The 18,703-nt window shown below is 56.5% G+C and overlaps 1 protein-coding gene across 1 annotated transcript; it reads left to right on the top strand.

Annotated features, from left to right (window-relative positions):
• The first annotated feature begins 703 nt into the window (after nt 1-703).
• LOC122370957 (WD repeat-containing protein 11-like) lies at nt 704-18,346 on the top strand. The gene is made up of 18 exons (XM_043346949.1): nt 704-1,126; nt 1,592-1,703; nt 1,902-2,049; nt 2,284-2,457; nt 2,910-3,041; nt 3,744-3,825; nt 4,244-4,415; nt 4,758-5,123; nt 5,514-6,143; nt 6,587-6,763; nt 7,135-7,303; nt 8,333-8,434; nt 9,413-9,585; nt 10,201-10,266; nt 10,547-10,713; nt 12,191-12,288; nt 12,549-12,718; nt 13,850-18,346. Exons 1-18 carry the CDS (start codon nt 1,020-1,022, stop codon nt 13,964-13,966), a joined length of 3,162 nt encoding a protein of 1,053 aa, XP_043202884.1. The 5' UTR covers nt 704-1,019; the 3' UTR covers nt 13,967-18,346.
• The last annotated feature ends 357 nt before the right edge of the window (nt 18,347-18,703 follow it).

The following is an 18,703-nucleotide window of genomic DNA, read 5'->3' as shown; positions in this document are numbered from 1 at the left end:
TAATATTATTCGATTTTTATATCAAGAAACCCAAATAATCCACAAATTGTTATTGAAACACTCCCACACTTCAAGAGTTCACAGCAATAACAATACAAGTTCAGAAGCAAATAAACATTGCGCCAGATTTCGTATGAAACGCGCCATCATCCAGAAGTTTCTACCACAGACGGTAGCTCAACCGCAGCCGTAGTGCGAAAACCCCTGCCCACCTTACCCCACGGCGGAGCTCGGTTGCAATTTGTAAATACGCGTAGCGATATCCTCAAGAATATACTCATTCTAGGAAGTTAAGCAAAAAAAATTATTGAAATCTTTAATTAAAAAATAAATAATAATCAAATAATGAGTCTAAGAGTTACAACATTCTCCGCTGCTTTCAAAAAAATGTCTACCATAATTTCTTCCAATCAGATTTCAACCATATCTAGTTTATACACGTAGTTTTCTACCAAACAGCACTACATAAAAACAACAAACAATTTTTTCAATAACTTCAGAAATAAGGTTTCTTTTTGGTTTGCTACAAGATAAAATTATTTTAAAATTTTCTATCACAAAATTTCTTTGTAAATTTCCAAACTACCGAATAAAACTTGCAAAAATAATCACTATCTCTGTAGGACGTTTCTTACGCACTGATGACAAAATATAAAGCAGCAAAAAGTAAACAACTGCTTCATGCTTGCGGCCTTGCGTTGTTCAATGATCGGTGATAAGATACGCAATACCGTATTTTGACTTTTTCAACCTTTATTTTACGCTATTGATTATTGAATTAATTGTACCAAGGTCAAGCAATCCTGGTGCCCTGGTTAAGGTCAAGGTGAAAACCAAAGGTCCAAGGGGCGTGACATCTGAGGCGTCATCATCTGAGGCGTGCTGTGCTGAGCGTGACCAAACAAAAAGCGAGGGCTGCAGCAGGGGATTGAAAACGTCTGTGGTCTGACCTCTGACCTAGCTCTCATAGTCTAACAGCAAATAAAGCATTGAAGTGTGCAACCAAGTGCGCAGCAGCAATGGCATCTGGTGTCGAGTTACCAGCCCCGAGCAAGCTGCCACACATTGTGCCTCGCACCATACCAGGCGGCAGCCTTCAGCCAGAGATTCGGGGTGCCATGGATTGGTGAGTTATTCTGCCAGTAAGCTTCAGTAATCATATACCTCAGCTGGGTCTTGTCTGCTCTGAATGAAGTACCTACATAAGGACTGGGGAGAGTAGAATCTATTTGATTGTGTGGTCAATCTCTGGGTATAGTACCTCTCCTTGGTTGCAAAAATGAAAGTGTGATGCCTTCTAAACTACTACCCAAAATTGAATGTCTTTTTGGGTTCAGACAGTGAAGAATCCTTATTGACTTGTCAGGCCCTTAAAATGCTGTCTGAATTGTTGCACAGGCAGTGAAGATTCTAGGTGATATCATATTCATATGGTATCTTTGCCATCCAGGAGAATCTGAATCTGATCTAAAACTTGTAGCATTATCATTGGTTTAGCTTCAGTCCATTGAGTCATTGTATGAAATATGATTTATGCTCATCTCATCTCCTCGACGTACTGACTGATTTGGTGCATGCTGTTTGTTCTCAGGGGCTGGCAGGGTCTGCTGGCATACAGCTGCAACTACACAGTGGTGGTGATTGACCCTTTGACGCAGCAGCTCGTACAGACCCTCGACAAACACAAGGCCCTCGTCACCAAGGTAATATAACAAGAGAACAGAGTTTCACCTAACCTTCGTCTATCTCGTTTTAGCAGTGACTGGTAACATTCAGTTGCATATCACAGGATCAGTGCCAGTCAATTGGAACATTTAACAGTGTGCCACTGTTTAGTTCCATGCAGCAACATGTCACTGTGCGCCTACTAACCATCCATTGGTCATCACTGTGTGTTGCAGGTGAAATGGCAGCGCTCTCAGCTGGATGCCCGGTTTGCCTACCGCGCCGTGCTGGCATCAGCTGATGCCAGTGGACACATTGTCATCTGGGATGTCAAGGAGGGCTTCTTCACCATGGTCCTGCAGGACAGCTGGCGTCCGGTCTCTGGTCAGCAACTGAATGGATGGGCGCTGGACCAGTGGAGTTTTTATTTGCCATTTGTCCAGTTGTAGGATGTGGTAGTGTGATTTTGTCATGTAACCCCTGCACTCTGCAGTGGCTCTTTGATCCATGGAGTTGGCCGGTCTGGCTGTGTTCACTCGGTCCAATTTGAGTTCCTCCTGCTGTTCAGGCTGCTGTACGGTCAGACAGACACTAGGCTGAGTGCGCCACCTGTTACAGACATGAGCTGGGTGTACCACACGGACGGCTGCGGACACATGCTGCTGGCCGCCCACCCGCCCAACTCGCTCGTCCTCTGGGACACCGACAACGGAAACAAGCTCTGGAAAAAGACCTACAATGAACAGCTTCTGAGCTTCGACCTGGATCCGTTCGACCCGCGCAAACTGGCCCGTGAGTATCATATACCCACGAACCATTCCATCCTCGTGCTCCCTGGGTCACGAAAAAGGCCCTGATGTTAGATACTGCTGACAGTGCCCTGACAGTAAATACCGCTGTGAGCAATGACGGTAAGACGGTAAATAGTGCTGTGAGCACCCGGCGGCCAATTATAGTAAATACGGCTGACAGCGCCCTGACGGAAAATACCGCTGAGTTAATGTGGCGGTCAATGCCGATGTGAGCACGCTGACGGTAAATACCGCTGTGATTGTCCTGACGGTAAAAAATCGTTGTTAGCTGTAACGGTAAGTAGCCATGGCGGTAGGTTAGGCTGTAGGCTAGTGCCGGGACGGTAAATACTAAAAATGGTGTATGTTGTGACGGTAAATGTCGTTATTGTGAGGGTGCGCTCCTCTCGGCACCCGCTGACCGGGCCCGGCCCCGCCCGCCGGACCCGGCAGTGCTGTGTCCGTCCTCGGTGCTAATGGTGGACGACTTCGCCGTGGCCAAGTGTCCCAGCTCGGGCGGTACCAGGGTGCAGCTGTCGGCGCTGCGCAGCTCGGCCGGCGGCGGCGCCTCCTCCTCAGCGCCCAGTGAGTGATCACCCCTGCTGCTTCTCAGCTCCCAGCTCTCGGGTGAGGAGCTGAGCACCTCAGCTCCTCACCTCCTCAGCGCCTAGTGATCGTGATCGCCCCTGCTGCTTCTCAGCTACCAGCTCTCGACTGAGGAGCTGAGGCCTGAGCACATCAGCTCCTCAGCACCCACTGAGTGACAGCCTCAGCCCCTCAGCCCCTCAACCCCTCTGCGCCCATCCCGATCAGCAACCAGTGACTTAACTGATTTCCCGCCAGTGGCCAGTGAAGGCCTCAATATTCCCTCAGATTACAATGGGTGTCGCAGTCATATGTCGCAGTTATCCGGTTTTCCGTCTGCTCTAGTGAGTGGTCCGGTCTCCCCGTATTCCCAGTGATTTGGTGCTCTGGGTCTGGGTGCTCTGGGACTCGGTGCCCTGGTATTCCTCGGCATGCAATATTGCCCTGCTGTTCTTCACCCAGTGAGCTCTCCAAGGTCCCTCGTACTGGCTCCCTCAATGAGTACTCGTATTGCCAAGAGAAGTTCATTTCGCTCTTCTGTTCGCTCTTCCCTTATTATAGCTTTATATTTCTTTGCATTTTTCTTTCTTCTTTTTTGCCGTTTTCTTTTTTCGATTTGACTCACTCTTTTTTAGTGTGCCCTGTTCTTCATTTATACACTGATACTGGCCTGACGCATTTTCTCGTCTTCATTATCCACAGCTACACCAACCTATGACGAAAAGTCCACGAAAGATAAGCTAAAGAAGAAGGTCCTCGATCTGGTCACTGGCGACATACCCGGGTAAGGCGACAATGAAATGTTTCCGAATAATTATTTTCTACGATGTCGTGTGCCACTTGGTGTCCTTTTTGTGTCCTAGAAAGAGTAAAATAAGACATGCCATTGCCGATGGGCCGACCGACCTTGAGTATATGTGGGGCTGCTGGTTGGGCAAACCGAGTGTGGTGATTTATTTAAGTGGGCTCTCAGTATTGACTACCAGTCAGACTCAGGTCGGTCGTTTCACTGTGAGCGGGGCCGGTCGGCGCTCAGTGTGATCTGTCGGTGAGGAAGGGCTGATTGGTTCTGTGTGGTTGATATGTCGGACCGCTCGTCTCTCGGTGCTGACTGCCGATGGGGAGGGGCTGGTAGGTTCTGTGTGGTTGATATGTCGGACCGCTCGTCTCTCGGTGCTGACCTCGGCGCGCGCCGCCCGCAGGCCGGAGGAGGCGGCGCTCGGCCAGCAGGAGTGCGTCCATCTGAGCTACCACCGCGCGCGGCGCCACCTGCTGCTGCTGGTGTTCGGCAGGCAGGTGCTGCTGGTCGACACGCAGCTGGGCCGCGCCGTGGGCGCCGTGCCGGCCGACAAGTCTGGCTCGCCCTTCACCCAGGTGAGCTGTCCCCGCCGGCCGGACGGACGGGCCTGACCGGTGGCCGGCCGGGTCCGTGGTGGCATCAGCCCCAGCCTGAGCTCCGTGGTGCTCGTTGTGACGTGGATCCACTGCCCTACCGGCGCGCCGATCTCTGAGCCACCCGCTCTCCGCCGACAGGTGCTGAGCTGATTGCTGAGCCGATCTCTGAACCGCCTGCTGTCTGCCCGCAGCAGTTCGGCTGAGCTGATCGCTGAGCCGCCCGCTGTCTGTCCACAGTTCGGCTGAGCTGATCGCTGAGCCGCCCGCTGTCTGTCCGCTGGTGCTGAGCCGATCTCTGATTCGCCCGCTCTCCGCCGACAGGTGATGAGCTGTTCGCGCGCCGACGCCCTGCTGACGGTGTGCGAGTCCGGTGCAGCGGCGGTGCGCACGCGGGCCGCCGGCGACGAGCTGTCGTACGAGTCGCGCGGCCACACGGACGCGCCGCGGCTGACGCGCCACCTGCGTCTGTCGGCGGCGGCACTGGACCCGGCCTCGGAGGCGCGGCTGGCCGTGCTGCTCTCGGACGGCCGCTCGCTGCTCTGGGAGCTGGGCGCCGGTGGCGGCGGGCGCCGGCCGCTCTGGCCGCGGCCGCCGGCGCGCCTGCTGCTCGCCGGCCTCCTGACGCCCGGCCCGGCGGCGCCCACCGTGCTGCGCATGTGCCCGCCGCTCACCACCAAAAACTGGCAGGTCGGTGCGTCGCTCCGGCGAGCTGGGGGTGACGCGGGATCGGATCAGCGTGCTGTGGCAGTCTTAAGTTGATGTTTTGAGACCGAAGATCAGCCTAAAGAATTAGGTTGACACATTTCTACATTTTGAAAGTTTCGTTATTTGTGTGAGTCGGCCAAGTTAACATTTCATAAATTTTGTCCAGGCCTTGCTGGAACGATTAGGCTGATGCCGTCCATTTCAGCTTATTGACATAGCCAGTGCCACCCTTACCAGCATGGCTCATTATTCTGTTTAGAGATCTGCCTACCATATTATTCGTCCGTTATTAGTCTGTGGTGTTGTTCGCCTGTGCCCGCCCCGTGTATCGGTCGTCCTGTGAGCGCTCTGACGCGCCACTGCTGTGCGCAGGAGTTTGTGCCGCGGCTGGCGTGCGGCACGGCGGCCGGCGCGCTGCTGGTACTAGACGTGGCGCGCGGCTGCGTGCTGGCCGAGCTGGCCGCCCACTCGGCCGCCGTCGCCGGCATCGAGTGGTGCAGCCTGACGGCGCTTCTGTCCTGGGCGCGGCCGGCGCCGGCCGGCGGCGGCGGCGGCGGCGGCGGCGCGCGCAGCGAGCTGCTGCTCACTGACGTGCGCACCGGACAGTCGATAGCGCCGCGCGCCGAGCGCGCCGACTCCGAGCCGATCGGCTCCGTGCGCGTGTCGCCGCTCAAACAGTACTTTATCGTGGTGTTCCGCGAGCAGCCGGCCGAGCTGTGGGAGCTGAGCTCGCTCACCCAGCTGCGCGCGCTGCCGGCCTCGCTGCCGCCGCTGACGGCGCTCGAGTGGTCGCCGGTGCACAGCGCGCGCCGGCGCGCCGGCTCCGGCGCCTCCGAGACGGACGGCGCGCGCGCGCTGGCCAAGGAGCACTTTGTGTTCACCGACCCGACCGGCCAGATGTACCACTTCTCCGTGGAGGGGAATCAGGTGCGCGACGGTACGCGCATCCCGGCCGACCCGGCCGTGGGCACGGTCACTGGCATCGGCTGGAAGGGGGAGCAGGTGAGTGATCTGCCGGCCGCTCCGCCGCGCCGACCCGGCCGGTCACCAGTATCGGCTGGAAGGGGACCAGGTGAGCCTGCGGGCCTCTCCGCCGCGCTGACCCGGCTGGTCAGCCGTGCTTTTTGTTTCTTCTTTTGGATATTCATATTTTCTCGTTTGTCTCATGAAAATTGGTAGGTAGTACTAGCACTTATACCTCCGAGAAGATGGAAGCAAAGCCAACGTTTTAGGAACGAAGTACCCGTTATGTTCGCATACATAACTACTTATATTTACTTGGTCCCCATACAGTATTATTCTCACAAAGTGGCTGGCGTAGGAAGTGGGCCCGACCCGTGTCGTTCAGACCTGATTGAGGGCAGCACTGCCGCTGGCCGGTACCAGCGGGCGGTGAGGATAGGACACGTACCTGATGCCGCCGCTCCCCCTCCTCCCCCCTCCAGCTGGTGCTGGGGGACGCCGAGGGCCAGCTGTGCATCTGGGACCTGGCCAAGCAGCTGTCCCACACGGTACCCACCCACCGCGGCGCCATCCGCAAACTCAAGTTCGCGCCCGGCCGCGGCAACATGAAACTGCTGGTGCTGTTCGCTGACGGCGTGGACATCTGGGACACCAGGACGGTGAGTGGGACAGCTGGGACGGTCAGTGGGACATCTGGGACGGTCAGTGGGACATCTGGGACGGTGAGTGGGACATCTGGGACACCAGGACGGTCAGTGGGACAGCTGGGACACCAGGACGGTCAGTATATCTGGGTCATCTGGGACGGTCAGTGGGACAGCTGGGACACCAGGACGGTGAGTGGGACATCTGGGACACCAGGACGGTCAGTGGGACAGCTGGGATATATGGGAGAGTCAGTGAGATCTGGGATGTATGGGAGCGTCAGTGGGATATCTGGGTACATACCTGGCTGTGCAGTTTGCCTAAGGTCGTTGGCTGTGTTGACCTGGGTCGCTCGGTCGGCTGACGGTGCCGTCCTGTGCCGCAGGACCAGCGTCTCTCACAGCTGCGGTCGCCGCGCGACGGCCACCCGGTGCACGACTGTGACTGGGTCTCCTCCGACAAGCCGGTGCTGCTGACGGCAGACAACTGCGTGCGCGTCATGGATCTGGAGCTGCGCCAGGCCAGCTCTCCGACCGATCTCTACCAGTACAGAGGTGGGTAGAGCCGGCACCCGACCTCTACCAGTACAGAGGTGGGTGGAGCCGACACCCGACCTCTACCAGTATAGAGGTGGGTGGAGCCGACCTCTACCGGTACAGAGGTGGGTGGAGACGACCTCTACCAGTACAGAGGTGGGTGGAGCCGACACCCGACCTCTACCAGTATAGAGGTGGGTGGAACCGACACTGTTCGACCCGACACTGTTCGACCCGTTTACGGCCTGTGTTTGGTCGCTGCTTCCTGATCACCTCGCCGGAATCAGTGTGCCACCCGTCGTGACTCCGCAGTGTTATGTACCGTGCTCGCACTCCTTTCCCTCAGAGCCGGTGTGCCACCCGTGCCTGATGAGTCTGGGCTCCGTGTCTCTTTGGAACAGTACCTATTTGACAGTACCTCCCTGTCCCCAGAGCCGGACCGTGTGCCACCCGTGCCTGATGAGTCTGGGCTCCGTGTCGGCTCTGGAACAGTACCTGTTTAACAGTACCTCCCTGTCCCCAGAACCGGTGTGCCACCCGTGTCTGATGAGTCTGGGCTCCGTCTCGGCTCTGGAACAGTACCTGTTTAACAGTACCCCCCCCCCCCTCAGAGCCGGTGTGCCACCCGTGCCTGATGAGTCTGGGCCCCGTGTCGGCTCTTGAACAGTACCTGTTTAACAGTACCTCCCCCCCCCCCAGAACCGGTGTGCCACCCGTGTCTGATGAGTCTGGGCTCCGTGTCGGCTCTGGAACAGTACCTGTTTAACAGTACCTCCCTGTCCCCAGAACCGGTGTGCCACCCGTGTCTGATGAGTCTGGGCTCCGTCTCGGCTCTGGAACAGTACCTGTTTAACAGTACCTCCCTCTCCCCAGAGCCGGTGTGCCACCCGTGTCTGATGAGTCTGGGCTCCGTGTCGGCTCTGGAACAGTACCTGTTTAACAGTACCTCCCTGTCCCCAGAGCCGGTGTGCCACCCGTGCCTGATGAGTCTGGGCTCCGTCTCGGCTCTGGAACAGTACCTATTTAACAGTACCTCCCTGTCCCCAGAGCCGGTGTGCCACCCGTGCCTGATGAGTCTGGGCTCCGTCTCGGCTCTGGAACAGTACCTGTTCAATGCCGGCGAGGGAGACTACACCGGCGACGACAGAGGTCAGTGACCTGTTAGTACCTGTGGGGCAGAGGTCAGTGACCTGTTAGTAACTGTGGGACAGAGGTCAATGACCTGCTAGTACCTGTGGGACAGAGATCAGTAACCAGTTTGTATCTCTGTGACAGAGGTCAATGACCTGCTAGTAACTGTGGGACAGAAGTCTATATTTATGGGCCTCCTGACAGGTATGGTTGCGGTTGGTGGCAGGCCGTAGCCAGGCGAAGTCAGCGAGGGGACCGGCCGTGCGCGGCTTTGTGCGCACGTAAAACTTTGGACTCTAAATTCTGCCATAGAATCGGAATTGCGCGATCGGAGGGTAGAGGGCAGGGTCATCGCAACAAGCTTTGCTTAGCGGTGGCTCTGTCCTTGTGAATCCTTCCCATCAAAAGGTTCGGACTAAATTTATAAAAAAAAGTCAGTGACTTGTCGGTGTCTGGGTACTCTCAAATGGGACGTGTCCGTATATCAGAAGCTATAGTTTCCCGTTGGTGTTTGTACCTTCAAAAATAGTTTTGTGAGCGGTTTTGTCAGTGTGTGCGGACGCTGCCGGCAGGTGTGTGTCAGTGTGTGCGGACGCTGCCGGCAGGTGTGTGTCAGTGTGTGCTGTGTCAGTGTGTGCGGACGCTGCCGGGCGGCAGGTGTGTGTCAGTTTCTGCAGACGCTACCGGCAGGTTTGTGTCAGTTTGTGCAGACGCTGCCGGCAGGTGTGTGTCAGTATGTGGTGTGTAAGTATGTGCTGTGTCAGTGTGTGCGGACGCTACCGGTAGGTGTGCTGTGTCAGTGTGTACGGACGCTACCGGCAGGTGTGTGTCAGTATGTGCTATGTCAGTGTGTGTTGTGTCAGTGTGTGCGGACGCTGCCGGCAGGTGTGTGTAAGTATGTGCTGTTTCAGTTTGTGCAGACGCTGCCGGCAGGTGTGTGTCAGTATGTGCTGTGTCAGTGTATGTTGTGTCAGTGTGTGCGCACGCTGCCGGCAGGTGTGTGTCAGTTTCTGCAGACGCTGCCGGCCGACCTGCTGGCCTGGCTGCGCGCCGCCGATACTCCTCCCGAGCAGCGCGGTCTGGTAGCCGCCCACCTGCTGGGGAACGAGTCGGCTGCGCGGCTCTGGAGACTGGCCTGCCACCACCTCGGCCGGCGCCGGCCCAGCGCGGTACGTATTCCCCCGTATTCCCCGGCCTAGCCCGGGACTTACTCTCCCGTACTCCCCGACCCAGCGCGGTACGTACTCCCCGGCCCAGCGCGGTACGTACTCCCCCGTACTCCCCCCCCCCCGGGACAGCACGGTACGTACTCGCCCCCCCCCCCCCCAGCCCGGTACGTGCTCTGCGGACCCAGCTCGGTACGTACTGAGCGGACATCGCGGCGGTCAGGAGAAACGTGGACCGATTCCACAGCTGCTCTGCCGGCCGAGATTGCGGTTGGATCTGGGATGCTTACTCCTTCAGTCCTGGCCTCGTGAACCTTGATCCGTGAACTTCTATGGTCTTACACACACATACGTAGTCATGGAAACGCTTCCGTGGGTGTTTGTGTGTTGTGCATTGCCCAACATTTCCAAACTCAGGATGCTAATGAACTCTGAAAGACCACCCAGACTGGCTATCAGTGTGATGTAACTCGTGTACCGCAGATTGTTTCCCAGAAAGCAATTCGGCGCGTCTGGATGATGGTGTGGCTTTATCGCGTTGTGGATGACCTGTGGCGTCCTGTGTCGTACCTCCTCCCCCCTCCTGTTGACCTTCTGACCCGCCATGCCTGTTTTCAGGACGGCAAATACACCGACTTTATCGGACCAGATTTCGATCTGCTCTGCGACTCGGAAATGTATCTGGTGAGTGGGAAAGGGTGGCTTGTGATGACCTGTTCGCACTTCACCACAGATCGAAACGCATCATGAAGTCATTGTTACCTAAGCGTTACTGTGGTGTCTCTGATGCTGCTGTCTGTGGCGCGGCTGCTCCTGTGCCGACTGACCGGTGCGGCATTGGTACCCGTGCTGACGCTGACACCCCCCCCCCCCCCGCCGACAGGAGCAGCTGCGGGACCGGGTGGCGCTGCGGCTGGGTCAGTGGAGACGAGAGTTGACCCCCCCCCCCTCCCTCCACTGACAGGAGCAGCTGCGGGACCGGGTGGCGCTGCGGCTGGGTCAGTGGCCGGCCGCCGGTGCCGCAGACGAGGTGACCCGTCAGCTGGTGGCGCTGGGACAGCCCGAGCGGGCGGCGCAGCTGCTACTGGAGACGGAGCCGGCCGACACGGGCTTCTACACCAACTGTCTGAGGTCAGTGGGACGGACCAGGCATACACCAACTGTCTGAGGTCAGTGGGACGGACCAGGCATACACCAACTGTCTGAGGTCAGTGGGACGGACCAGGCATACACCAACTGTATGAGGTCAGTGGGACGGACCAGGCATACACCAACTGTCTGAGGTCAGTGGGACGGACCAGGCCTAGACCAACTGTCTGAGGTCAGTGGGACGGACCAGAGCTACACCAACTGTCTGAGGTCAGTGGGACGGACCAGGCCTACACCAACTGTCTGAGGTCAGTGGGACGGACCAGAGCTACACCAACTGTCTGAGGTCAGTGGGACGGACCAGGCATACACCAACTGTCTGAGGTCAGTGGGACGGACCAGGCCTACACCAACTGTCTGAGGTCAGTGGGACGGACCAGGCATACACCAACTGTATGAGGTCAGTGGGACGGACCAGGCATACACCAACTGTCTGAGGTCAGTGGGACGGACCAGGCCTACACCAACTGTCTGAGGTCAGTGGGACGGACCAGGCATACACCAACTGTCTGAGGTCAGTGGGACGGACCAGGCATACACCAACTGTCTGAGGTCAGTGGGACGGACCAGGCATACACCAACTGTCTGAGGTCAGTGGGACGGACCAGGCATACACCAACTGTCTGAGGTCAGTGGGACGGACCAGGCATACACCAACTGTCTGAGGTCAGTGGGACGGACCAGGCATACACCAACTGTCTGAGGTCAGTGGGACGGACCAGGCATACACCAACTGTCTGAGGTCAGTGGGACGGACCAGGCATACACCAACTGTCTGAGGTCAGTGGGACGGACCAGGCATACACCAACTGTCTGAGGTCAGTGGGACGGACCAGGCATACACCAACTGTCTGAGGTCAGTGGGACGGACCAGGCATACACCAACTGTCTGAGGTCAGTGGGACGGACCAGGCATACACCAACTGTCTGAGGTCAGTGGGACGGACCAGGCCTACACCAACTGTCTGAGGTCAGTGGGACGGACCAGGCATACACCAACTGTCTGAGGTCAGTGGGACGGACCAGGCCTACACCAACTGTCTGAGGTCAGTGGGACGGACCAGAGCTACACCAACTGTCTGAGGTCAGTGGGACGGACCAGGCATACACCAACTGTCTGAGGTCAGTGGGACGGACCAGGCATACACCAACTGTCTGAGGTCAGTGGGACGGACCAGGCATACACCAACTGTCTGAGGTCAGTGGGACGGACCAGGCCTACACCAACTGTATGAGGTCAGTGAGACGGACCAGAGCTACACCAACTGCCTCAGGTCAGTGAGTCGGACCAGGCCTACACCAACTCTCTCACGTCATTGTATTGAGAGTACATGAGATTCCACGATAAGAATATCAACGTCGTTGACGAGGTGTCAGCAGTGGGTCGTGTGTGGTATGTGGGCGGCAGACTGCCCGTCTCGACCACCACTAACGACTGACTGACCGCCCCTCCCCTCAGGGCGTGTGTGCTGACGTCTGGACCCCGCGCCGGCGACGGCAGCGGCGTGGCCAAACTGGTGGCCACCAGCCTGATCGCCGCCGGACACGTGCACAAGGGTGAGTGTTGCGGACGGGCTCCGCGGCTGGCGGGGGACACCGTGTCGGCTGGCGGGGGACACCGCGCCAGCGGGTGGCGGCCGTGTACCGCTCAGCAGCGGTGCTCCGTCCGATCAGATGTGATGTGCCGTGTTTAAAGATGTCTGTCACCGGCCTTAATATCCTCATCGCCCAGCTGACCGCTGGCAGGCTTTGTCTGACCCAGTCTGACCCTGACGGTCGTCGTCCACCGGCTCTGACGCCGATTGTGCGCCGTTCAGGTGTGGAGATTCTGGTGGTGGCCGGCCAGGCGGCCGACGGCTGCCGCTACCTGCAGGCGTCCGGTCTGTGGGAGGAGGCCCTGCTGCTGGCGCGCTGCCGCCTGGCCGCCGCCGACGCCGCCGCCGTCATCGGAAAACACGCCGACCACCTCATCTCGGTGGGCAGAGAGGTGAGACGACGCCGACCACCTCATCTCGGTGGGCAGAGAGGTGAGACGACGCCCACCGGGCGCTGAAGGCGGTCCCGAGCTCCCGGTCCCGGGGGGACTAGGCTCGGAGACGGACCTAATCCCGCGGTCCTGGGCCCGGAGACAATCCCCCGGTCCTAGAGGTGGGACTGGATCCGGAGACAGACCTAATCCCGTGCTGCCTTGCAAAGGCAAAAACTACCAGACTCTGACTCTGACTCTGACTCAGACTCTGACGTCACATAGTAGTTTTTGCCTTTGCCTGGCAGCGCGGTCGGTGATGGACCGGGTTCGAGACTCCAATACTCATCAAAATAAATATAACATCTCAATAATATTATTCCAAGACATAGAAACGTAAGATTTTGGCTTTGAGCTGGCCTGTGGAGCAGTTGCGTAGCTGTTGACAACATTTCGCATCGAATTGTTTTTTTTAGCATATCTTTCTTTGAATTAACGACTCTTTTGGCCAGCTGGGAACGAATGCGTTTTCCGCCTCTTTCGCTGTGTGTCCGGGTGTATAATGTGTCGGTTTGTCAGTGTTACCGTGTGCGATGTATCGGTGTGTTACCTGTGTGATGTGTCAGTGTGTCACCATGTACGATGTGTTGGTGTGTTACCGTGTGGCTGTGCGATGTGCCGTTGTGTTACCGTTTGCGGTGTGTCACTGTGTTGGGTGTGCGATGTGTCGTTTTTCGGTGTGTGACCGTATGCGATGTGTCGGTGTGTGACTGTGGTGTCTGCTGTGTCGGTGTGTTACTGTTCGATGTGTTGGTTTGCTACTCTGCGATGTTTCAATGTGTATGTGTGACCGTGTGCTACCGTGTGGCGTGGACTGCGATGTGCCGTTGTGTTACCATGTACGGTGTGTCCTGTGTTACCGTGTGTCATGTGTTGGTGTGTTACCATGTGTGCTGTGTCGGCATGTGACCATATGCGATTTGTCGCTGTGTTACTATACTGTGTGATGTGTCGGTGTGTTACTGTACGATTTGTCGGTGTGTGACCGTGTGCCATGTGTTGCTGCGTAACCGTGTGCCATGTGTTGGTGTGTGACTGGGCGGTGTGTCGGTGTGTGACTCTGTGTGATACTGATGTGTCGCTGTGTTGCAGCGCGAGGCCGTGCTGTTTCTGATATCTGCGGAGCAGTTTCCGAGGGCGGCGGAGCTGGTCCGACGGCGCGACGCCCCGCTCCACCGGATTCTGGAGACGGTGGCCGCCCGGGGCTGAGGGCGCCCGCTGACAGAGCGTAGGGGCTCCACCGGATTCTGGAGACGGTGCACACTGGGCCGGGGGTCCGGAAAAGTGCTAGAAATTATTTGTGATTGAGTTGTTGATCTCAGTGACAAGCAAACATGCTAAAAACGAAGTGGGGCTGCTTAACCCTCGCCGGACCTATTGTCGGACCCCCACCCCCACGGCCGGCCGAGGGGGGAGGGTTGGTACGACCACTTTTTGCCGTTTCGCCCCTAATGGAGCTAGAGCCTCGCGGAAAAAACTAGCGTGTGCGCCGTTTCAAGGCGGAACAATCGATACCCGATTTTAAGGTTCCAGGTCAACCGGTAACCTCTGAGGTGAAGTCAAAAAGCCCAAGGTAGGGTTTGTTTTTGGCAAATAATTTCGCAAAAAATGGCCGCAGAGCAGCGATTTTGGCACCATCGTGTTCGTCTGGCTCAGGCGCGTCGAATGGTATACCTTTTGTTCGGGTGAAGTCAACTTAAGGTATTATTGACCTCGAGTCAAGGTCAGTTCAGAGCCCATCAGGCCACGAACTTAATCGAAGGAGGTCGTATCGCATATCATTCGATTCGGGAGGTCTTTCCGAGTCCATTGGTGGCTTTCCCGAGTCGCTGGCTCAATTTGATCATGAGTTATTGACGAGAAACTCCTATGAGCGGTGTGACGTCATAAATGACGTCACGGAAGGTCAAAAATGCAAACGTAAAGCATCGGATCTTGCAAGGAGTGCACGAAATCACGATTCCGTGTGCTTGAGATAGTTTGAAATCATTCCATGCGCAAAAACAACAGTTTCCTTATTTCCCCATTCACTTTTAATGGTGAGGTCACGTGACCTCGAAGAGTAGCAGGCATTAGCAAAAATTGCGAGTAGGGCATGACAGAAAGATGATTGGTGGTTTGTATGGCATGGCCATTTTTAACGGCTCGAAATAACATTTCTCAAAAAGTCTAACTAAAGAGCAAGTTGTTGTTGATTATCACTGACTTGTGTTTAGGGGTTAATTTAATGACTGAATTTTTGAGTTTGGCCCAGAAATGTTGACAGCATTGTGTGCGTTGATCAATTCTGAGCTCAGGGACATATATTTCATTTAGATTATAAGCGTTTGTTTGAGGTGACAATTGCCCCTACATCATGTGGTTTACTGGCGCATATCTCGAAAAGTAGCAGGGAAAAGCAGCAAAGCACCTATATGGAACAAAAGATGAGTAATCAGAGGCTAGTATGAAATGTTCATTTTTAGCCGCTCGAAATAACGTTTTTATAAAAGTCTAATTAAAAAATTGGATATGATTTTAAATTACGTCTTGCAGCTGCTTGCAAACAGCTAGCTTATCTTGCAGAAAAGCGATGCAATATGTCAGAATGATGTTGGCACAGTGAACAACAGTGCCCTGAACTAGTCTGACAGGAAATTTCGTTCAAAACGACGATTGGTCAACTAATAAATTACCACTAAAGTTCATCATTAAAATCGGTAAATGTGGTGGCCTCTAGAGAGTCTAAATTGTCTTGTGTTTGGTGACAACTGACGACCTCAAATTTGACCTTAGGGCAAAACTAGCATCGGAATCGTATTCTTCGATCAATTTGGGATTAAATGATACCTATTTTGTTCATATTGCTGATAGTCAGTTTGGGGGATTTTCTAGCGCTTTTTCAGGCTGCCGGCCTACAGTGCGGTGGCCGCCCGGGGCTGAGGGCGCCCGCTGACAGAGCGTAGGGGCGCCCCGCTCCACCGGATTCTGGAGACGGTGGCCGCCCGGGGCTGAGGGCGCCCTTCCAGTCCGGGGCGCCCCGCTCCACCGGATCCTGGAGACGGTGGCCGCCCGGGGCTGAGGGCGCTGATGGCGGTGTGTAAGGACGACCTCCCCTGCATACCAAACACGTGAGCATAAGGCTGACTGGATAGCCCGGTAGCGAGTTACCAGTGTGAGAAAGAAGCGATCGAAAGGAGCAATGTAAATTATCTATTGCACTGTCGCTCTATTTTCAATACAGTGTGCTCCCTGTCATGAACGAGTGGTTCTTTTCATGCAGATATGATTGAAATGTGCATTTTGTGAATCGTCTGAATGGGCACCAGACTGCCTGTACTGCGCTGATGGCAAAACTGAACCAGTCCGGCTAGCTGGTCCCGCCGGGGGCCTAGCCCGGTTAGCTGGTCCCGGCGGCGACCACCGCGACGCTCGACGTAGCCCTTCGGTTATCGATTGTGAATGGCTTATTGTCCAAATCAGGGGTTGTTGTGTTTGCTGATTTCATCATTACCATAGTTTATGCCTACGTATGGCTATAATGATAACGTGTGGCGTGTGCGCCGTCCCCTGCTCTTGTGGTCGGGATCGGTTGCGGTGCGGTGCTCGGTGTGCTCGCTGTGTGCGCTGAACTCTGCCGGTAGCCGGTCCGCCGTCGGGTCTGTGTGTGTCCGATCAGACGGCCCGCTGTTGGTCATTGTGTGCCGGATCAGAATGTGTCGGATCAGACGGCCAGACGGCAGTCACTGTTCGGTACGTACTACCACTGATAGTGGTGTTGGCTGCTTGGCGTCAGACATTCACGCCGAGTGTGTGATGCGGCATATTATTGCAATATTGTTATTGCATCCGTAGAGCTATTAGCTTCGAGTACGCAGATATGGCTGGGAATCAAACTAAAATAACCGCTAATTGAGCCATATTTTTATACGCTTGGGTCGTGTTACCACATTCCGGAGCAAGCAGCTTTTCCTGGTGGCATTGTCAAGTGTTAGTGTATATGCATTATTACGCCGCGTATCCGGATATAGTTGTTGTTGTTGTTGTTTGACCCCCCGGCTACCGCCGGAGCGGTAGCGTAGCCGACCGGCTCTTGTGGGCCATGTATCCGGCGGCCAAGGCCGCCACCACGTCGTCGCGCCGGACATCGTGGGCCGCGCCGATGATGTTGCCCAGCGCACGGAGCCGGGGGCCGTACAGGCACGGGCATTCCAGCAACACGTGCGCCGGGGTGTCCGCTGCTTCAGAGCAGACTAGGCAGCGGCCCGCAGGGCATTCCTTGTCGTCGCATTGAGCGCACTCAGGTGTAGGTCTTCGACCAATCCGGTGGAGGTACTGCTCCGATCGGGCCCAGTGGCCAGACCGGAGCTGGTGGATGTCGACGGCCTCCTCCCTGGTGGCGGTCCGGACCGGGGCGGGGGCGCGGTCCCCCATGACGGTGCGGTACCAACCGGCCGGCCAGTCCGCCTGCCACTTCCTCTTGGAGTGCCGCGCGACAGCCCGCGTAAGAGTACGGACATCCACCGGCGTTGACTGCTGAGGAAGAGCGGCCGCCTCCTTGGCCAGGGCGTCCGCTCTTTCATTACCGGCGAGCCCACAGTGGGCCGGGACCCATTGCAGCGTGACCGTGCTGCCGTCGGCCGTCATGCGCCGGAGCTGGGCCCACAGCCTGGCGCCCAGTGTCGAGGCCTGGGCCGCAGCGCCTCCAGCCAGGAGCAGCAGAGCCGCCTTCGAGTCCAGGCAGGCGACTACAGGCACTCCTCTGCAGCCCGGCAGCTCGGCGGCCGCCTCCAGAGCTGCCAGCAGCGCGGTGAGCTCCGCGCGGGTGCTGGAACAGAAGCGGCCCGCCGGCACCCGTACCTCCAGGTCGTCTCCGTTTGGTGGGCGGAGCAGCGCGCCGCCGCCACCGTTCTCCACGCCGCCCTCCGCCGAGCCGTCCGACCAAACCCATACGGCCTCGGGCGGGAGCTCTCGGATGCGCTCCTCCGCCGCGGCTCGGCGGGTCTCTGCAGATATCGCGCGGCTGGCTCGCGGACCGAGGTCCAGATGGAATTGGACGGCAGTACTGTCGGTCCACGGCGGCAGGGAGTGGTGTAGTCGGGTCTCCACTGGGATGTCTTTAGCCCCGGCGGCTGACAGCGCAGCGAGCCCCACCTCTCTCCATCCCTCGGTGGTACGTAGTCGGCGCGGGACGACCGCTTCACCCACTGTCCTCAGCGGGTCGCCCTCCGGGAGGGACGCGGCGAGGCCCACCATTCTTGCCGCTAGCGTCACGCGGCGGGACCGCGCGTCTGCCATCCCGGCCTCCGACATTAGGGCGTGGACGGGCGTAGACGCTGCGCAGCCTGTCACCACACGGGCCGCGGCACGCAGCTCTCTCGCTATGATCTCCACGTGTGTTGGGGGGGGTCGCCGGCAGCCAGGCGGCTGCACGGTATGTGATTCGGTATCATGTGATGAACAATGAATTGACCCATGGGTGGGTTATGCGGCTATGACCTTGTTGCTGTGTGTGGGTGCATTTATTTTAGAAATTACCGACATTCGACAGTTGTCTCGGAGTATGTCCAACATATGAAGAAGTATTTAATATATGTGTGTGTTTTCAAAGTGCCTTTTCATCGGTCTCCGTTTTAACCGAAACTTTATGCCGTTTGGTTTAACCTATACTATAGGTATTAATCTTTGATGTTTTATTGTAGTGTGTCGCCCTTCAGTTTTCTTATTAGCGTTCTAGGGAAAGGTGTTACAATAGGATTACCAAGTGCTTGTACTGGTCGCGCCCTCGTAGATCTTCTACATACCTACATAGTTTACGAACTGCGGCTTCGTTTGTCGGATGTTGCCGTTCTCAGTCGTAAATCTTATATTTGTCCCCGTCGAGGCCATTTTGACATTAGCGAAAATGTCAGAACATATTTTGACGGTTTTTAAATGTCGTGTACCGCTTCTTGGCATATCGCTGAG

The sequence above is a fragment of the Amphibalanus amphitrite genome, unplaced genomic scaffold, assembly GCF_019059575.1.
Source record: "Amphibalanus amphitrite isolate SeventyFive unplaced genomic scaffold, NRLGWU_Aamphi_draft 001190F_arrow, whole genome shotgun sequence".
Taxonomy (NCBI): Eukaryota; Metazoa; Arthropoda; class Thecostraca; order Balanomorpha; family Balanidae; genus Amphibalanus; species Amphibalanus amphitrite.
Note: the sequence above shows the minus strand (reverse complement) of the source record. Positions and strands in the feature narration are given on the sequence as shown.

Coding starts and splice junctions, on each gene's coding strand:
- LOC122370957 (XM_043346949.1), top strand. CDS start 1,020: ATGGCATCTGGTGTCGAGTTACCAGCCCCGAGCAAGCTGCCACACATT. Junction 1,127..1,591: donor ATTCGGGGTGCCATGGATTG/GTGAGTTATTCT, acceptor GTTTGTTCTCAG/GGGCTGGCAGGGTCTGCTGG. Junction 5,124..5,513: donor TCACCACCAAAAACTGGCAG/GTCGGTGCGTCG, acceptor TGCTGTGCGCAG/GAGTTTGTGCCGCGGCTGGC.